Source organism: Panthera onca, chromosome X, assembly GCF_046562875.1.
Source record: "Panthera onca isolate mPanOnc1 chromosome X, mPanOnc1 haplotype 2, whole genome shotgun sequence".
Classification (NCBI taxonomy): Eukaryota; Metazoa; Chordata; class Mammalia; order Carnivora; family Felidae; genus Panthera; species Panthera onca.
The window spans coordinates 76,067,081-76,084,784 of record NC_138357.1 but is presented as its reverse complement, the minus strand read 5'-3'; the positions used below and the strand labels follow the sequence as shown (position 1 = coordinate 76,084,784).

At 36.8% G+C, this 17,704-nt stretch overlaps 1 protein-coding gene across 7 annotated transcripts in view; it reads left to right on the top strand.

The window, feature by feature from the left end:
- HEPH (hephaestin) overlaps positions 1-17,704 on the top strand; it is an 89,858-nt gene that overhangs the window by 22,265 nt on the left and 49,889 nt on the right. For 6 of the 7 annotated variants that reach the window (XM_081793655.1, XM_081793654.1, XM_081793653.1 and 3 more), the window contains 4 exons: positions 4,870-5,001; positions 8,774-8,985; positions 11,695-11,845; positions 14,241-14,453. In XM_081793655.1, coding sequence (XP_081649781.1) covers positions 4,870-5,001; positions 8,774-8,985; positions 11,695-11,845; positions 14,241-14,453 — 708 coding nt within the window. The remainder of the gene's footprint in view (positions 1-4,869; positions 5,002-8,773; positions 8,986-11,694; positions 11,846-14,240; positions 14,454-17,704) is intronic. The other variant, XM_081793657.1, reaches the window with a different exon arrangement.

Below are 17,704 nucleotides of genomic sequence, written 5' to 3'. Positions count from 1 at the left end.
ATATGAGGCCAGGAACAGATTGGCATGACATGCAGACATGCTTGCTATGGTGAGGGATATAGTACAAGGTTTAAAGCCTGATACTGGATAAGGCATCCAGAAGAATAATATTCAGTAAATCACAGATATAGCAAAGTTGGGTGTGGTTTAGCCACTTGGTAGAGCCAGGAAGTAAAATAGATTGGATAGAAGAAAACTTTTGTAATGAAAGTAATGGAATTGGCCATGTTCTGGGGTTAAGTGTGTGTCAGTTGATTCTAGGAAATGTGAACATAGACAACAGGTCTTACATCTGCTGGACAGGAAGATACAAGAAGCAGAAAGCCACTTTGGGAAAGAAGGTGGGCCCTGAGTATGAAGAAGCTATCATTAGCTGGTGTCCAGTATGAGTTTCAGTCTTCTTTGTTCTTCAACATTTTTATTGGGAAAACATACATATAGCATAAAATTTAACATCTTAACCATTTTAAGTGTACACTTCAATGGCATTAAATACATTTCATAGTGTTGTGAAATCATCACCACTATCCATCTTCATAAATCTTTTGATCTAATGAAACTGAAACTTTATATCCATTAAACAATAACTTCTCATTCTTCCCTCTCCCTAGTTCCTGACAACAACTGTTGTACTTTCTGTCTCTATGATTTTGACTACTCAAAGTGCCTCATATAAGAGGAATCATGCAGTATTTGTCTGTCCATGACCAGCATATTTCACTTAGCATAATGCCTTCAAGTTTGATCCACATTGCAGCATATTGCAGAATTTCCTTCCTTTTTTTCTTGCCATGTATCATTCTTATGTCTTTATTTTTTATTAAATTTAAAAATTTTAATTCCATTATAGTTAACATACAGTGTTATATTTGTTTCAGGTGTATGATACAGTGATTCAACAATTGCATATAACACCCAGTGCTCATCATGACAAGTGCACTCCTTAATCCCCACCACCCATTTACCCCATACACCCATGTCCCTTGCCCCTGGTAAATAGTCAGTTTGTTTTTTATAGTTAAGAATCTATTTCTTGGTTTCTCTCTCTCTCTTTTTTCCTTTGTTCCTTTGTTTCGTTTCTTAAATTCCACATATGATGAATATTGTATGGTATTTATTGTTCTCTGGCTGACTAATTTCACATTATACTCTCTAGCTTCATCCAAGTCAGTGCACATCACAAGATTTCATTCTTTTTCATGGTTTAATAATATTTCATTGTATGTTTATATTATATTTTGTTTATCCACTCATCTATCAGTGGACACTTTGGTTGCATCCACATTTTGGCTATCGAGAATAATGCTACTATGAATATGGGTGTACAATATCTCTTTGAGACATGCTTTGGATACCTTTTGTTATGTGCACAGAAGTGGAAATGGTGTATAATATGTAAATTTATTTTTTTTAATTTTCTAAAGAACCACCGTACTCTTTTCCATAGTGGCTGTAACATTTTGTATTTCCACCAACAGTGCACAAGGGTTCCAATTCTCCACATCCTTGCCAATGCTTGTTTTCTCTTTTGTTTTGTTTTGTACTGTATTGTTTTTGTTTTGATAGTAACCATCCTAAGAGGTATGAGGAGGTATCCCATTGAATTTTTGATTATCATTTCCCTAATAATTGGTAATGTTGAATATCCTTCCACGTTCCTATTGGTCATTTGTGCATTTTTTAAATTTAAATTCAAGTTAGTTAACATACAGGGTAGTCTTGGCTTCAGGGTCCTTTGTGTGTTCACTGGAGAAAAGTCTACTTAAGTCACTTTCCCATTTTTAATTGAGTTTTTTTTTTATTTTTTGTTGTTGATTTTTAGGAGTTCCATATGCATTATTGATATTAATCTCCTATCAGACTTAGGAATTGCAAATATTTTTTTCCTATTCTGTGGGTGTTTTTTAACTCTATTTATAGTGTATTTTGATGCACAGTTAAAAAATACTGAAATTCATTACGTTTATTTTTTTCTCTTATTACCTATGCTTCTTGTGTCATATCTAAGAAATCATTAGCAAAGCGAATGTTGGGAAGTTTTTGCCATATGTTTTCTTACCAGAGTTGTATAGTTTTAGATCTTAAATTTACGTCTTGAATATATTTTGAGTTAATTTTTACATATGGCAATAAGGTATTAAATAGAAGTCCCACTTTATTGTTTTGCATGTGGAAATCCAGTTTTCTCAGCATTATATGTTTAAAAGACTGTTCCCACAAAAAGGTCTCTTCAACAAATATTGGCAAAACTGGTCAGCTACATGCAAAATAATGGAACTGCATCACTTTCTTACACTATACACAAAAATAAATTCAAAATGGATTAAAGACCTAAATGTGAGACCTGAAATCATAAAAATCCTAGAAGAGAGCACAAGCATAAATGTCTCTGACATTGGCGGTATCAACCTTTTTCTAGATATGTATACTAAGGCAAGGGATATAAAAGCTAAATAAACTATTGGGACAACATAAAAATAGGAAAGCTTCCGCACAGTGAAGGAAACAGTCAACAAAGCTAAAGGGCATCCTACCCTATTTGCAAATTATCAACCTAATATTTGCAAATTATTATCCAATAAGGAATTAGTATCTAAAATATATAAAGAAGTCACACAACTCAACACTCAAAACCAAATAATCCAATTAACCATGGGCAGAATAAATGAACAGACATTTCTCCAATGAGGACATTGAGATACCCAACAGACACATGATAAGATGCTTAACATTACTCATCGTTAGGGAAATACAAGTACAAACTACAATGAGGTATCCCCTGACACCTGTCAGAGTAGCTAAAATCAAAAACACAAGAAACAAGTGTTGACAAGAATTTGGAGAGAAGAGATCCCTTTTGCACAGTTGGTGGGAATGCAAAGTGGTGCACCCACTTTGGAAAACAGTATGGAGGTTCCATAAACAGTTAAAAATAGAACTACCCTAGAATCCAGTAATCACACTACTGCATATCTACCCCCAAAATACAAATACTAAATCAAAATACAATGCTAAACCAAAGGGATACAACCATCTGTATGTTTATAGAAGTATTACTTACAATAAGCAGATTGTGGAAGCAGCCCAAGTGTCCATTGATATAAGAAGATATATAGACAGATAGATATAGATATACATCTATCTATCTATATACATATATGTGTGTGTGTGTGTATATATATATATATATATATATATATATATATATACATCTTCTTTATATATAATTCAGCCATAAAAAATAATGAAAGCTTGCAATTTGCACCAACATGGATGGTGCTAGAGAGTATAATGCTAAATGAAAAATGTCAGTCAGAGAAAGATAAATACCATATGATTTGACTTCTATGTGTAATTTAAGTAACAAAACAAATGAGCAAAGGAAAACAAAGAGAGAGAGAGAAAGAAATAAAGGAGCAAAACAAGAAACAGACTCTTAACTATAAAGAAAAAACTGTTGGTTACCAGAGGGGAGGTGAGTGGGGGGATGGGTGAAATAGGTGGTGGGGATTAAGGAGGGCACTTGTGATGAGCACCAGATGTATTGAAGTGTTGAATCATTATATTATACACCTGAAGCTAATATAACACTGTATGTTAACTACACTGAAGTTAAAGTAAAAATAAAAATAAAGAAGAAAATATCCTTGCTAGTTACAATTCCATTCAGACTTTCTATATCTTTATGCTTTAGTCTTGGTAGGTTTTCTGTTCTAGGACTTTTTCCATTTCATCTAGGTTACCCAATTTGTCAGTGTACAATCATTCATAGTACTATCTTACAATCTTTTTTATTTCTGTAGACTTGGTAATAAAGTCTTCACTTTTATTTCTTATTTTAGTAATTTGAGTCTTATCTATTTTCTCTTAATCCATATCTATGACAGTTAGTCAATTTTGTTGATCTTTTCAGAGAACCGACTTTTGGTTTCATTGATTTTCTTTATTGTTTTTCTTTTCTGTATCTTATTTATCTCTGATCTAGTCTTTATCAGTTTCTTCCTTCTTCTATTTTTGGATTTAGTTTGTTTTCTTTTCCTAATTCTTTAATTTGTAAAGTAAGTTGTTGACTTGAGATGTTTTATCAATGTAAATATTTATAGTTGTAAATGTCTCCCTTAGCACATTTTCCATGGCATCTCATTTTGCTATGTTGTGTTTTCATTTTCATTTGATTCTTGGATCATAGGTGCAGCATTAGGTGTGGAAAGTGAGTAGAAAACAAACCAGAAACACTGAACTAGGGTTTAAGCCTGCACAAATGCTCAGGGTATTGTCTTGGCACTTCTGGTTAATCTCAAAGATGACTGAGCTAAGTTAGAGGTGGTGAATAGTGGAACAAAAAAGGCTCCAGGAATTATGGCTCAACTACCTAGTTCAGGACCTGGATAGAGGATATAATAATTTTATATGCTCAGAATTGGTTTAGGCTTGAGGCAAGATCAGATAGTCAGATGTATCTGACTAGCAAATGCAGCTATGGGAATTGGGGCAATAAACGTAAGGGAAATGGGATTGAACCTGACAGTGGGGGTGGGTGAAAGACTTGGCTTTAAGTCATGATCTGTTTCTAATCAGTTATTTGAATTTGGGAACATCAATTCAACCTCTCTGAGCTGCAGTTTCCACATTTGTAAAATAAAAATATCCCCAATATAATGTTTGAAGATCCAAATGAGATAATGAATTTAAAAAAAATGTTTTTTATAGCTGTAAATTGCAACACACTTATAAGGGATTATTTTTATTATTACACAGGGAGGGTTTATCTTTTTCACTTTCTTTTTCTTTCCCTCCCTCTTATTTTGTTTCCATCCTCCCTGGTCATCTCTGTTTTCATTCCCATTGTCTCTCCTTTCCATCTTCCAGGACCAGTGATCCGGGCTGAGGTGGGTGACACCATCCAGGTGATCTTTTACAACCGTGCTTCCCAGCCATTCAGCATACAGCCTCATGGAGTCTTTTATGAGAAAGATTATGAAGGAACTGTGTACAATAATGGTGAGCAAGCAGGGTTTCCAACTGATGTGGGCTGCAGTAAATATCAAGTAGCTCTTGAGGGCAAATAAATAGGGGAGGAAATGAGGGAAGAGACGGAATTAATTGCCTTGCATGGATATTGCTGAATACATGCATGATATTACAGTGAAGCAGAGCTGGGCTAAAAAAGAGACATATTCTTTCAAATATATTTCACATATATATTTCAATATGATTGACATTTCAGTGATATTTGTTTTTCCCATCCATGAGCGTGGAATGTCTTTCAATTTCTTTGTGTTATCTTCAGTTTCTTTCATCAGTGTTTTATAGTTTTCAGAGTACAGGTCTTTCACTTCTTTGGTTAGGTTGATTTCTAGGTTCTTATTTTGGTGAAATTGTAAATGGGATTATTTCTTAATTTTTTTCTGCTATATCATTATTAGTGTATGGAAATGCAACAGATTTCTGTACATTTAATTTGTGTATCCTGGACTTTACTGAATTTGCCATTGCTAGTATCTTTTTTGTGGAATCTTTAGGGTTTTCTTTAGATAGTATCATGTCATCTGCAAACAGTGAAAGTTTTACTTCTTTATTACCAATTTGGGTGCTTTTTACTTCTTTTTGTTGTGTAATTGCTGTGGCTATAAATTCCAGTACTATGTTGAATGAAAGTAGTGAGTAGACATCCTTTCCTTGTTTCTGACTTTAGGGGGAAAGCTGTCAGTTGTCACCGATTGAGTATTATGTTCTCTGTAGGTTTTTCATATATGGCCTTTAAGGTTAATATCCAAAATACATAAAGAACTCATACAACTCAACACTCAAAAAAATAAATAATTCAATTAAAATGGACAGAAGATATGAACAGACATTTCTCCAAATAAGACATCCAGAAGGTCAACAGACACATGAAAAGATGCTCAACACAACTCATCATTAGGGAAATGTAAATCAAACTACAATAAGATATCACCCCATGCCTGTAAGAATGACAAAAATCAAAAACACAAGAAACAACAGGTGTTGGTGAGAATGTGGAGAAACGAGAACCCTCTTACACTGTTGGTTGGAATACAAACTGGTGCAGCCACTATGGAAAACAGTATGGACTTTTTTCAAAAAGTGAAAATTAGAACTACCTTATGATCCATTAATTTCATACTGGGTATACACCCACAAAATACAAAAAAAAAACACTACAGTGAATATCATGTCATCTGCAAATATTGAAAGTTTTTCTTCTTCCTTGGTGATTTTGATTTTTTTTAAATTTCTTTTGTTGTCTGGTTGTGGCTAGGACTTCCAGTACAATGTTAAATAACATTGGTAAGAGTGAACATCATTATCTTGTTCCTGACCACAGTGGAAAAGACCAAATTATTGGTTGCTGGAGGGAAGGTGGATGTGGGATGGGTGAAATAGATGATGGGGACTAAGGAGTGCACTTATTATGATGAGCACTGAGTGTTGTATGGAAGTGGTGAATCACTAAATGGTACACCTGAAATTAATATTACACTGTATTTTAGTGAACTAAACTTTAAATAATAAAAACTTTAAAAATTCCCCAAAACACTAATTTAAATGGATACACACACCCTTATGTTTATAGCAGCATTATTTACAATAGCCAAACTATGGAAGAAGACGAAGTGCCTATCAATAGGTGAATGGATAAATAAGTGACTATATATATATATATATATAGCCACATCTGCCTACTTTTTTATATTGTTTTGAAGTTTATATTTGAGAAAGAAATAGAGTGTGAGTGAGGGAGGGTCAGAGAAAGAGGGAAACACAGAATCCAAAGCAGGCTCCAGTCTCTGAGCTATTAGCACAGATCCCAATATAGGGCTCAAACCCACAAACCACGAGATCATGACCTGAGCTGAAGTTGGATGCTTAACTAACTGGGCCACCAAGTGCTCCCATGCAACATTTTCTTTATCCATTTATCAGTCAAAGGACATTTGGGCACTTTCAGTAACTTTGTATTGTTGATAGTGCTGCTATAAATGTTGAAATGCATATGCCTCTTCAAATTTGCATTTTTGTATCCTGTGAATAAATACCTAGTAGTGCAATGGCTGGGTCATAGCGTAGTTCTATTTCCAATTTTTTGAGGAACCTCCATACCATTTTTCAGAGTGGCTGCACCAGTTTGCATTCCCACCAACAGTCCAAAAGGGTTCCCCTTTCTCTGCATCCTCATCAACATCTGCTGTTTCCTCAGTTGTTAATTTTAGCCGCTCTGACAGGTGTGAAATGGTATCGCTTTATGACTTTAATTTGTATGTCCCTGATGATGAGTGATATTGAGCATCTTTTCATGTGTCTGTTAGGCATCTGGATGTCTTCTTTGGAAAAGTGTCTATTCATGTCTTCTGTCCATTTCTTCACTGGGTTATTTGTTTATTGAGTATTGAGTTTGATAAATTCTTTATGGATTTTGGGTACTAACCCTTTTTCTGATATATCATTTGCAAAATCTTCTCCCATTCTGTTGGTTGCTTTTTAGTTTTGTTTATTGTTCCCTTGCTATGCAGAAGACTTTTATCTTGATGAGGTTCCAATAGTTCATTTTATTTCTCTTGTCTCTGGAGACATGTCTAGGAAGAATTTCCTGTGGCCATGGTCAAAGAAGTTGCTGCCTGTTTTCTTCTGTAGGGCTTTGATGGTTTAATGTCTCACATTTAGGTCTTTCATCCATTTTGAATTTATTTTTGTGTATGCTGTAAGAAAGTGTTCCAGGTTCATTCTTTTGCATGTCGCTGTCCAGTTTTCCCAACACCATTTCCTGAAGATTCTGTCTTTTTTCCATTGGATATTCTTTTCTGCTTTGTCAAAGATTAGTTAGCCATAAATTTGTCAGTCCATTTCTGGGTTCTCTGTTATGATCCATTGATCTCCATGTCTGTTTTTGTGCCAGTACCATACTGTCTTGATTATTACAGCCTTGTAATGCAGCTTGAAGTCTGGAATTGTGATGCTTCCAGTTGTGGTTTCCTTTTTCAATATTACTTTGGGTATTTGGGATCTTTTCTGGTTCCATACAAATTTTAAGACTGTTTGTTCTAGCTCTGTGAATAATGCTAATGTTATTTTGATAGCAATTGTATTGAATGTGTAGATTGATTTGGGTAATATCGACATTTTAGCAATATTTATTCTTCCAATCCATGAGGATGGAATGTTTTTCCATTTGTTTGTGTCTTCTTCAATTTTATTCATAAATTTTCTATGGTTTTCAGCATACAGAAATCAAACTTTCATTCTTCATAGATGGCATGACACTTTACATGGAAAATTTGAAAGACTCCACCAAAAAACTGCTAGAACTGATACATGAGTTCAGCAAAGACACAGGATGCAAAATCAACCTACATAAATTGGTTGCATTTCTATACACCAATAATGAAACAACAGAAAGAAATCAAGGAATTGATCTCATTTAAAATTGCACCAAAAAACAAAAGACACCTAGGAATAAACCTAACCAAAGAGGCCAATAAGTTTTAAAGGCCCTTTTAGTCCTTCAGTCCTATGAGTTTAGAAAACTGTAACTTGGCAAAGTTTAAATTTCCCCAGTTTGCATAACAACCATTAACAGACCCAGAAACTAACTTTGGTCTCTTCACTCCTACTAAGGATTCTTTTTAATATTCTATATTGTATTTTGCTGCTGCTCAAAAATACCTTGTAGTTTATAATATTAACCACACTCTTTGGAGCTGTTGATTCTCACTGTAGCAAATATGATAATTAGTCATATTTTTCCCTGCAGGCTCATCCAACCTTGGCTTGGTGGCCAAGCCCTTTGAGAAAGTAACATATCGCTGGACAGTCCCCTCTCACGCTGGCCCTGCTGCTCAGGATCCTGCCTGTCTCACCTGGATGTACTTCTCTGCTGCAGATCCCATAAGAGATACAAATTCTGGTCTGGTGGGGCCCCTATTGGTGTGCAAGGCTGGTGCCTTGAATGCAGATGGCAAACAGGTATTGCCAAGGTTTATGGATGGAAAGCCTGCTGGGAAGAAGACAAGGCTATGTTGTTAAATAGGAGTTAAGGGGCGCCTGGGTGGCTCAGTTGGTTGGGCGGCCGACTTCAGCTCAGGTCATGATCTCGCGGTCCGTGAGTTCGAGCCCCGCGTCGGGCCCTGTGCTGACAGCTCAGAGCCTGGAGCCTGTTTCCGATTCTGTGTCTCCCTCTCTCTGACCCTCCCCCGTTCATGCTCTGTCTCTCTCTGTCTCAAAAATAAATAAACATTTAAAAAAAACCAGGAGTTAAAAATGGGATGTGTTCTAGAGATAAGGGAATGGAAAAAATAACCAGGCTATTTAATCAGAAATGGATACTTGGTGACCTCATGCTATTTTGCATGGTATTCTTTCATTCACAAATATCTTTCTTAGTTTCTATTCCTTTCTATTCTTTATACTCTCATCACCTCCTCATTTTTTAAACCTCAGCTTCCTCTAAACCTTGATCTTAATTTTTTAAATGTAAATTAAAGTTAATTAACACATGGTGTTGTCATGGATTTGGGAATAGAGCCCAGTGATTCAACTCTAAATATGATATCCAGTGCTCATCCCAAGTGCCTTTCTTAATGCCCATCACCCACTTAACCCATTCTCCCACCCACTTTCCCTCCAGCAACCTGCAGTTTTTTCTCTGTATTTAAGAGTCTCTTATGGTTTGCCTCCCTCTCTTTTTTTATCTTATTTTACCTTCCCTTCCCCTATGTTCATCTGTCATGTTTCTCAAATTCCACATATGAGTGAAATCATATGATATTCATCTTTCTCTGACTGACTTATTTCAGTTAGTATTACGTTCTAGTTCCATCCACGTTATTGCAAATGGCAAGATTTCATTCTTTTTCATTGCCAAGTAATATTCCATTGTTTATATAAACCACATCTTCTTTATCCATTTATATCAGTTGATGGACATTTGGGCTCTTTCCATAAATGACTATTGTTGATAGCATATAAACTTTAGGGTGCATATGCCCCTCCAAATTTGCATTTTTGTATCCTTTGGATAAATACCTAGTAGTGCAATGGCTGGGTCATAGCATAGTTCTATTTTTAATTTTTTGAGGAACCTCCATACCATTTTCCAGAGTGGCTGCACCAGTTTGCATTCCCACCAACAGTCCAAAAGGGTTCCCCTTTCTCTGCATCCTCACCAACATCTGCTGTTTCCTGAGTTGTTAATTTTAGCCACTCTGACAGGTGTGAGATGGTATCTCTTTGTGATTTTGATTTGTGTGTCCCTGATGATGAGTGATGTTGAGCATCTTTTCATGTGTCTGTTAGGCATCTGGATGTCTCCTTTGGAAAAGTGTCCATTCATGTCTTCTGCCCATTTCTTAACTGTGTTATTTGTGTTTAGAGTGTTGAGTTTTGTAAGTTCTTTATAGATTTTGGATACTAACTCTTTTTCTGCCATCATTTGCAAATATCTTCTTCCATTACATTGGTTGCCTTTCTTGTTTTGTTTCCTTCACTGTGCAGAAGTTTTTTGTTTGTTTTTTTTTTTTATCTTGATTAGGTTCCAATATTCCATTTTTTATTTCTTTTGCCTTTGGAGACATGTCTAGTAAGAAGTTGTGGCTGAGGTTAAAGAGGTTGCTGTCTGTGTTCTCCTGTAGGATTTTGATGGTTTCCTGTCTCACATTCAGGTCTTGTAACCATTTTGAATTTATTGTTGTGTATGCTGTAAGAAAGTGTGCAGTTTCATTATTCTGCATGTCGCTATCCAGTGTGATCCTAATTGCTAAATGTATTTTAATATTTGTTTGTGTTCTTTCATGTCCATCTCACCATTTCTAGCTGTATAACCTTGGGCAAGTTACTTAACCTCCCATTGCCTCAGCTTCTATATCTGTAGTAAAGGTTAACAATAAAAGCCGGTATCTTGGGTTTTTGCAAGGATTGATTAAATTAAGCCATGTGAAGTTTCTTTATCACAGTATCTGATACATAATAAGCACTCAGTAAATGTTAGAAGTAATAATAATAGTGATGATGATGATAATGATCATCATCATCATAATAATGATAATAGTACATTAATAATAATTATATATCATTTTCTCTTATTTTCTTCAGAGTCTTCTCTTGATCTCCAAGCCACCTTTCCCTGGGTGACTCTATGCTCTCTTCTATCACTCTTTATTTCTCCATAATCCCCATCTTGTGCTTCTTCATGTCCACTTTCATATATTCCTCCCCTCCGGTCTCGTCACTTTATTTTATTTTGACCTCTTTCACCCACCTTCAGTTTGAAATTACCAGAGGAGGGGCGCCTGGGTGGCTCAGTTGGTTGAGCATCCAACTTCAGCTCATGTCATGATCTCACCATTTGTGGGTTTTAGCCCTGCGTCTGGCTCTGTGCTGACAACTTGGAGCCTGGACCCTGTTTCAGATTCTGTGTCTCCCTCTCTCTCTCTCCCCTTCCCCGCTTTCACTCTGTCTCTTTCTCTTTCAAAAATAAATAAACATTTAGAAAATTGAAATTTCCAAAGGAAAAACTGTGTAGCAACAACTACAACCCTAGGCAGGAGAAATGGGCATCACTTTGTATCTCAAAAAATAAATAGGAAAAATCGGGGCTTCTTAGGTCTAGAGCTGCACAACCCACAACTGCTGAAACCATTGTCATTTTTTCCTATGTTCTCTACCATGGACCTACAGAAAGGGGTGGATAAGGAATTTTTTCTCCTTTTCACTGTGTTGGATGAGAACAAGAGCTGGTACAGCAATGCCAATCAAGCAACTGCTATGTTGGATTCCCGACTGCTCTCAGAGGATGTCAAAGGCTTCCAAGACTCCAATCGGATGCATGGTATGGAGAGTGTTTTTTCCCCTGAGCTACAATTGAGAGGTTACAAGTAAAAACCTAACCTAAACGTAATCATGTCCCATCTGTGAAAGCACTGATCCCATGGTCAGCTCTACCCAAAATATGAGCTAGATTGAATAATTCAATCTAAGACAACAGATCTTATATTTTGTGACTTCTTGAGCTCTATCTTGTGTTACAAAGTATGGGGGACATTGGAAAAAGGTGCTATGAAATGAGAATTGCAAACAAGGCATCCACCAGAGAGTGAAGAGAGTAAGCTGGGTTGATACCTTTCCAGTCTTACCTCTTTCTCTGTTATTGACCACTATCCTTACTCCCGAACTCCATATTCCTGCCAAACAGGACTATTTTTCTCTATATAGACATACCTTGTACTTTTCTGACTTCGTGCTTTTACAATGCTTTTCCCTCCAGTTGAAGCGCCTTTCCTTATACTTTTGCCTTTAGCCTGTGGAAATTCTTTCCATTCCCTAAGGTCTTACTCAAAAGCGACTTAATCCATGTAACCATTTTTATCACCCAATCCCAGGATAATGACACCCTCTTCTGAACCACTATTCAATTTGATCAGACTATTTTAATAGCATGTTCTATATAGTTATTTGTTACATGGCTTTTGACTTCTGCTAGAGTGTACTTTCCTGAAAGGTGGGTATTGTTTGCTGCTCTCTGTATAGTCTACATTTTCTAATACACAGTAAATGTTTAATGAACAAGTGAACTACCAAATTAATGGGTAGGTATGTAGGTGGGTGAGTGAGTAAATGTGAAGAAATGGTCCCAGTTTGCAAAGAGCTGCCAACATTTTGCAATGAAATAAGACTAATAACACACATGAAATAATTATAGAACAATACAAGATCAATTATAATGAAGTGCTAAATTATGTGAAACAGCTCTCAAGTGACATGGAGTTCATAGGAGAACGTTAATGAGGAACAATCCAATTGAGGGATTCCTGGGAGAAGGAAGTGCTGGAGCTGGTTTTGGAAGCTAAATAGGTTTGCAATTATACATTACAGGCAATGGAAGCAGAATCAGGAGATTATCAACATTCTCATCAGCATTTTGAGGAATTACCAAGTAGGATTACTCATTAAAGGTGGTTCCAGTGGATGTGAGGACATTAAAAAGGGGTCAGATTTAAGCAGACCTCCCTATATTTTCAAAAGGAGTGTGAAGAAAGGGAGGGAGTCATGAATGACTGTGTTGTCTTTTGACTGTCTCTTTGGTTCTCATAACCAGTTATATCAGCTGGAAAAAGTAAACAAGTCCTGTGAACCAAGTTCATTTCAGTTTGACTTTGTGGAGCACGTGAGTAGTACCAGACAATATGCCAGGTGCTTGGGCAGTCACACAAATATAGAAAAATGTGCTTGCTTCTAGGTCAATCTAATGTGGGAGATACATTTGTAAGTAAATCATTGGACTCTGTGATAAGTGATATGGAAGAATTTTGTAGGGGGGAAATTTCATGGAAATGACAGAGAAGGAGAGAGAGAGACACACACAGAGAGACATGGTGGGGGGGAGAGAGAAGTAGCCCTACTTCACAGGGGAGTTGACATTTCAGCTGAGGTATAATGGATGAGTAGCAGTTTGCTGTAGAGAAACTAGAGGAAAATGTTATTCCAGGCAGAGGGAATAGCATGTGAAAACTCAACATGTGTTTTATAAACACCTAGCATCTTTTAAGACCTTGGGGATACAGAGACAAATAGAGCTCACAGGAATAGTGTGTTCCTGTGTGTGAGATAGGGTAGGAGGATAGACTGAAGGCAAGGGTACCAGGGAGAGGGCTTTTTCAGGAGTTCAGGCCAGAAATTATGAGAGCCAGATAGTAGGCCGTAGCAGTGAAGTGAAGAAAAAGAAACAGATTGAAAGATGAATATGGAAACTTGAGGGAACCCCAATACTTTCTGGAGGGATGAAGAACAAGAACAAGATGAAAAAGAAACAATCAGAGAGGTTGTAAGAAAACCAGGGAAGTGTGGTGTCACAGAAGCCAACGGAGGAGAGTTTCAAAAGAGTGGGAATAATAGACACTGGTATCTGTGTGTGTGTGTGTGTGTGTGTGTGTGTGTGTGTGTGAAAGAGTTGTAGTGGAAAGAATTTCAGTTTTGCAAGAACGTGAAGTGTGATATAGGAGTTACAGGGGGTGAGTTCAGAAAGGACAGCTGGGCCCTCATCCCAAGGAGGCAGATATTCATAAGTAGAACTAAAGTGGCTTAGGGAAGAAGGCAGAGAAGTTGAGGATGAATCCAACATTTCAAATTGTGGGTAACCATAGTACAGAACTGATGCTATGCTCCTGGCCAGTGCTTGAAGAATCTGTTCTCATCTTTCTGTTTTGTGTTGTGTTTTTGTTTTCCAGCCATTAATGGGTTTCTGTTCTCTAACCTGCCCAGGCTGGACATGTGCAAGGGTGACACAGTGGCCTGGCACCTGCTTGGCTTGGGCACAGAGACTGATGTACATGGGGTCATGTTCCAGGGCAACACTGTGCAGCTTCAGGGCATGAGGAAGAGTGCAGCCATGCTCTTTCCTCATACCTTTGTCATGGCCATCATGCAGCCTGAAAACCCTGGTAAGTGACTCAACAGCTGTCTCTAGGCTGAGAGGCTCTGTTGGGTATGGTGCTGGGTGAGGGGGGAAGGTGAAGAGAAAAGAGGACAAGTTAAAGGTTCATGGGAAGTTTTCAAAACACTCTTATCTCCTCTCTCCTCAATGTGCACTCTGTTCTGGTTATTTGGATTTTTCTTAGCTGTAGGCAAAAAGTAAAGAGCTAAGGAAATTCTTTTCTGGAACAACAGCAAAGAAATATGGATACTGCCCAACAACAGGGCAATTCTTATATGGGTAGAGGGTGGACTTAACTGTGTAGTCCCATAGCTATATAGAGATTTTATAGCTAAAATCCTTGCATTGTGAGGGAGGTCCACAAGATGTACCTATCTATAAAGTGCTTTTAACTCTGATATTCTATGAGGATTTGTGCAAACTTCTGGTGGGAGTGGGGTGGGGTGTGCTGTAACAATTTCAGCCCAGGAATCAGAACATAAAACCTTTTAGCCTAAGGTATTTAATTAATTTGCTATTTAATTGTGGTATAACCAACCCCCACCCTGTGGCTGCATTTCATCATTCTTTTCTTTCTCTGTCCCGCCCCCTCCCTTCCTCCCTCCCTTTCCTTTCCCATCTTCCCTTTTTCCTCCCTCTTTCCTTTCCTTTCTCTCCCTCCCTCTCTCTCCCATTGCTCATGCCCCTCCCCTTCCCTCTCTTTGTCTACCACTTTCCCTCATTTCCATATCTTTCTTTCATAAAGAAAATTAGCTATAATATTTCTTTTTTTTAATATGGAATTTATTGTCTAATTGGTTTCCATACAACACCCAGTGCTCATCCCAACAGGTGCCCTCCTCAATACCCACGACCCACTCTCCCCTCTTTACCACCCCCCATCAACCCTCTGATTGTTCTTAGTTTTCAAGAGTATTTCTTTAGATTCCATCTATGTCTGACATTGTATAATGCAATAGTACTTTTTCTTTGCAGTTTGTAGTGTGTATAATTTTTTTTTAGGCAGTAGGTGGCAATAGCGTTTTCAGAAAAATTTGTGAGTTCCATACAGTCTCCACTAAACTTTTATTTTAGTTGTGTAAATTCCATTAGTGTTTGGAAAAAAAAAATCCTAAACCAAACAAGTCTCCTTGACAATTTAATAATTTCATTCTGGCACTACATTTGAAAAACATTTGACATAAAGCTGGTCTCCTCAGACTTCTTGGAACTTCATTGCTGGCCATCTACCTGGGATACTTTCTTGGTTAAGGAGAGATGGTGTTAGAAAATCAGAAACAATGGTTTATGGAGATGAAAAAAAACAACAGACACAAATGTTTGTAGTAAGGCCTAGGGTGGAAAAATTGTAAATGAAAAGACTTTCCAGGAAGGTAAGAAGGAAGGAAGGAAGGAAGGAAGAAACAAGGAAGGCAGGCAGAGAAGTCAAAGAAGCAAAAGGTGAAGGGGAAGAAAAAAGACCCTCCTCGCTAGCCTTGATCCCAAAATCAAACCCTATGTTTACTCTCCTTCCTGCAAAATTAGCCAGGCTCCTCAGCCAAGTTTATATGTGTCCCTATGTTTACTCTTACTTTGGATAAATGAAATTATTTTTGTACCCACACAAAAGGAGTCCCAAGGAGGGTTGCTGTAGATGGTTTAAAAACATTATAATTGGTGATATGGGGGGAGAGGGAGTGAATGGGTTTATTAAAGACTTGAAAGGTTACTCTTGGTCCAATATCCCTTAAATATTAGCAAAAGCCCAGACTCTTTTTACCTTTGCATTTTCCAGATCTTTCAAACTCTTTTTTCTTTATGAATAATTAATGAGTAATAAATTGTTGGAAGTGGTAGAACATTTTGAGATAATCTCAATTTAGTTACTTTACTGAGAGGAAAGACAGAGACCTGGATGGAGGGGGTGATGATTTACTCAGGTTAAATACCTTGGCTTTATTTTTTTTCTTACTGTCTTACCCTTTCCCTGTCAAGTTCTATTAATTCTTACTCCTATATGATCTCTTGAATCTGAAGTTTCCTTCATTCTTTCCCTGGGGGCTTGATATCCAATGAAGATTGAGAGAGACCGTTGGGAATAGCTCTCCAAGCCCAAGAAAAAAATACTGAGTTCATGGAAAAGCCAGCACTAGAATTTGGCTTTGAAATTCTAGAGGAAGTAGTAGCAATGGGGATTGGTAAATATACATATGTAATTAAGTAACTTTGCAGATGCCTTAAAAACACCACCATGAAGATTCAACATTTTGTGTACTGGAGGCTTACAGTTATGTTTAACAAACTAGAAAAACAAATCCCCAGAAAAAATGCAGCAAAAGGTTAAGAGTGTTTGATTCCTGTGGGTTTATTGGTGATTTTTAATCCTCTTTTATTTACTTTAAATTTAAATAAGATTACATTTAATAAAAATGAACAATTGTATTTAAAATATTACCTTGCATACCTCATCTCTTCCAATACAACTAATGATACTGGAATTTTAATAGACAGGGAAACTGGAAGATAAAAAGCTAGGGCTTGTAATGTCTTATTTCCACCCAATTCATGTTAGATTTCTCAGCAACAAAGAGAAGAATTCATTATTTATTATTGCCCTGTCCTTCAGGGTGTCTTTCCTTTCCTTCATCATTGGAGCTTTCTTTATTCATCATTCCTCTATTCCCTCCTTTTGAAAAATTGTTTTCTTTCCACTGCCCCTTTTTCCTGCCGTTTCTCATTTCTCCTCTTCCTCACCTATCCTCTCTTTTTGTTTTTCTTATCTTTTTTACTTCAAATATTTAATAATAAAAATTCTAATTATTCTATTTAAATAAAAATATTTAACAGTAAACAATATTCAACCACATGCTTCATGTTAATAACAAATAATATCATATTGAAAAAAATACAGTTTAATATAGGAAACATTAACCATCAAATTCCTAGAGGATTTTGACCAGAGGCCTTTTTTCTTAGCCCGAGCAATTCTTACTAGAAATGTCACTAAAGGCAAGGTAAACAAAAGCAAACATGAAGTATTGGGACCTAATCAAGATAAAAAGCTTCTGAACAGTGAAGGAATCTTAAAGGCAGCCTACAGAATGGGAGAAGATATTTGCAGGTGACATACATGATAAAGGGCTGGTGTCCAAAATCTATAAAAAACATATTAAACTCAAAAAACACACACAAAATGACCCAGCTAAGAAATGGGCAGAAGACATGAACATACATTTTTCCAAAGAAGACATCCAGATGGCTAACAGACACATGAAAAGA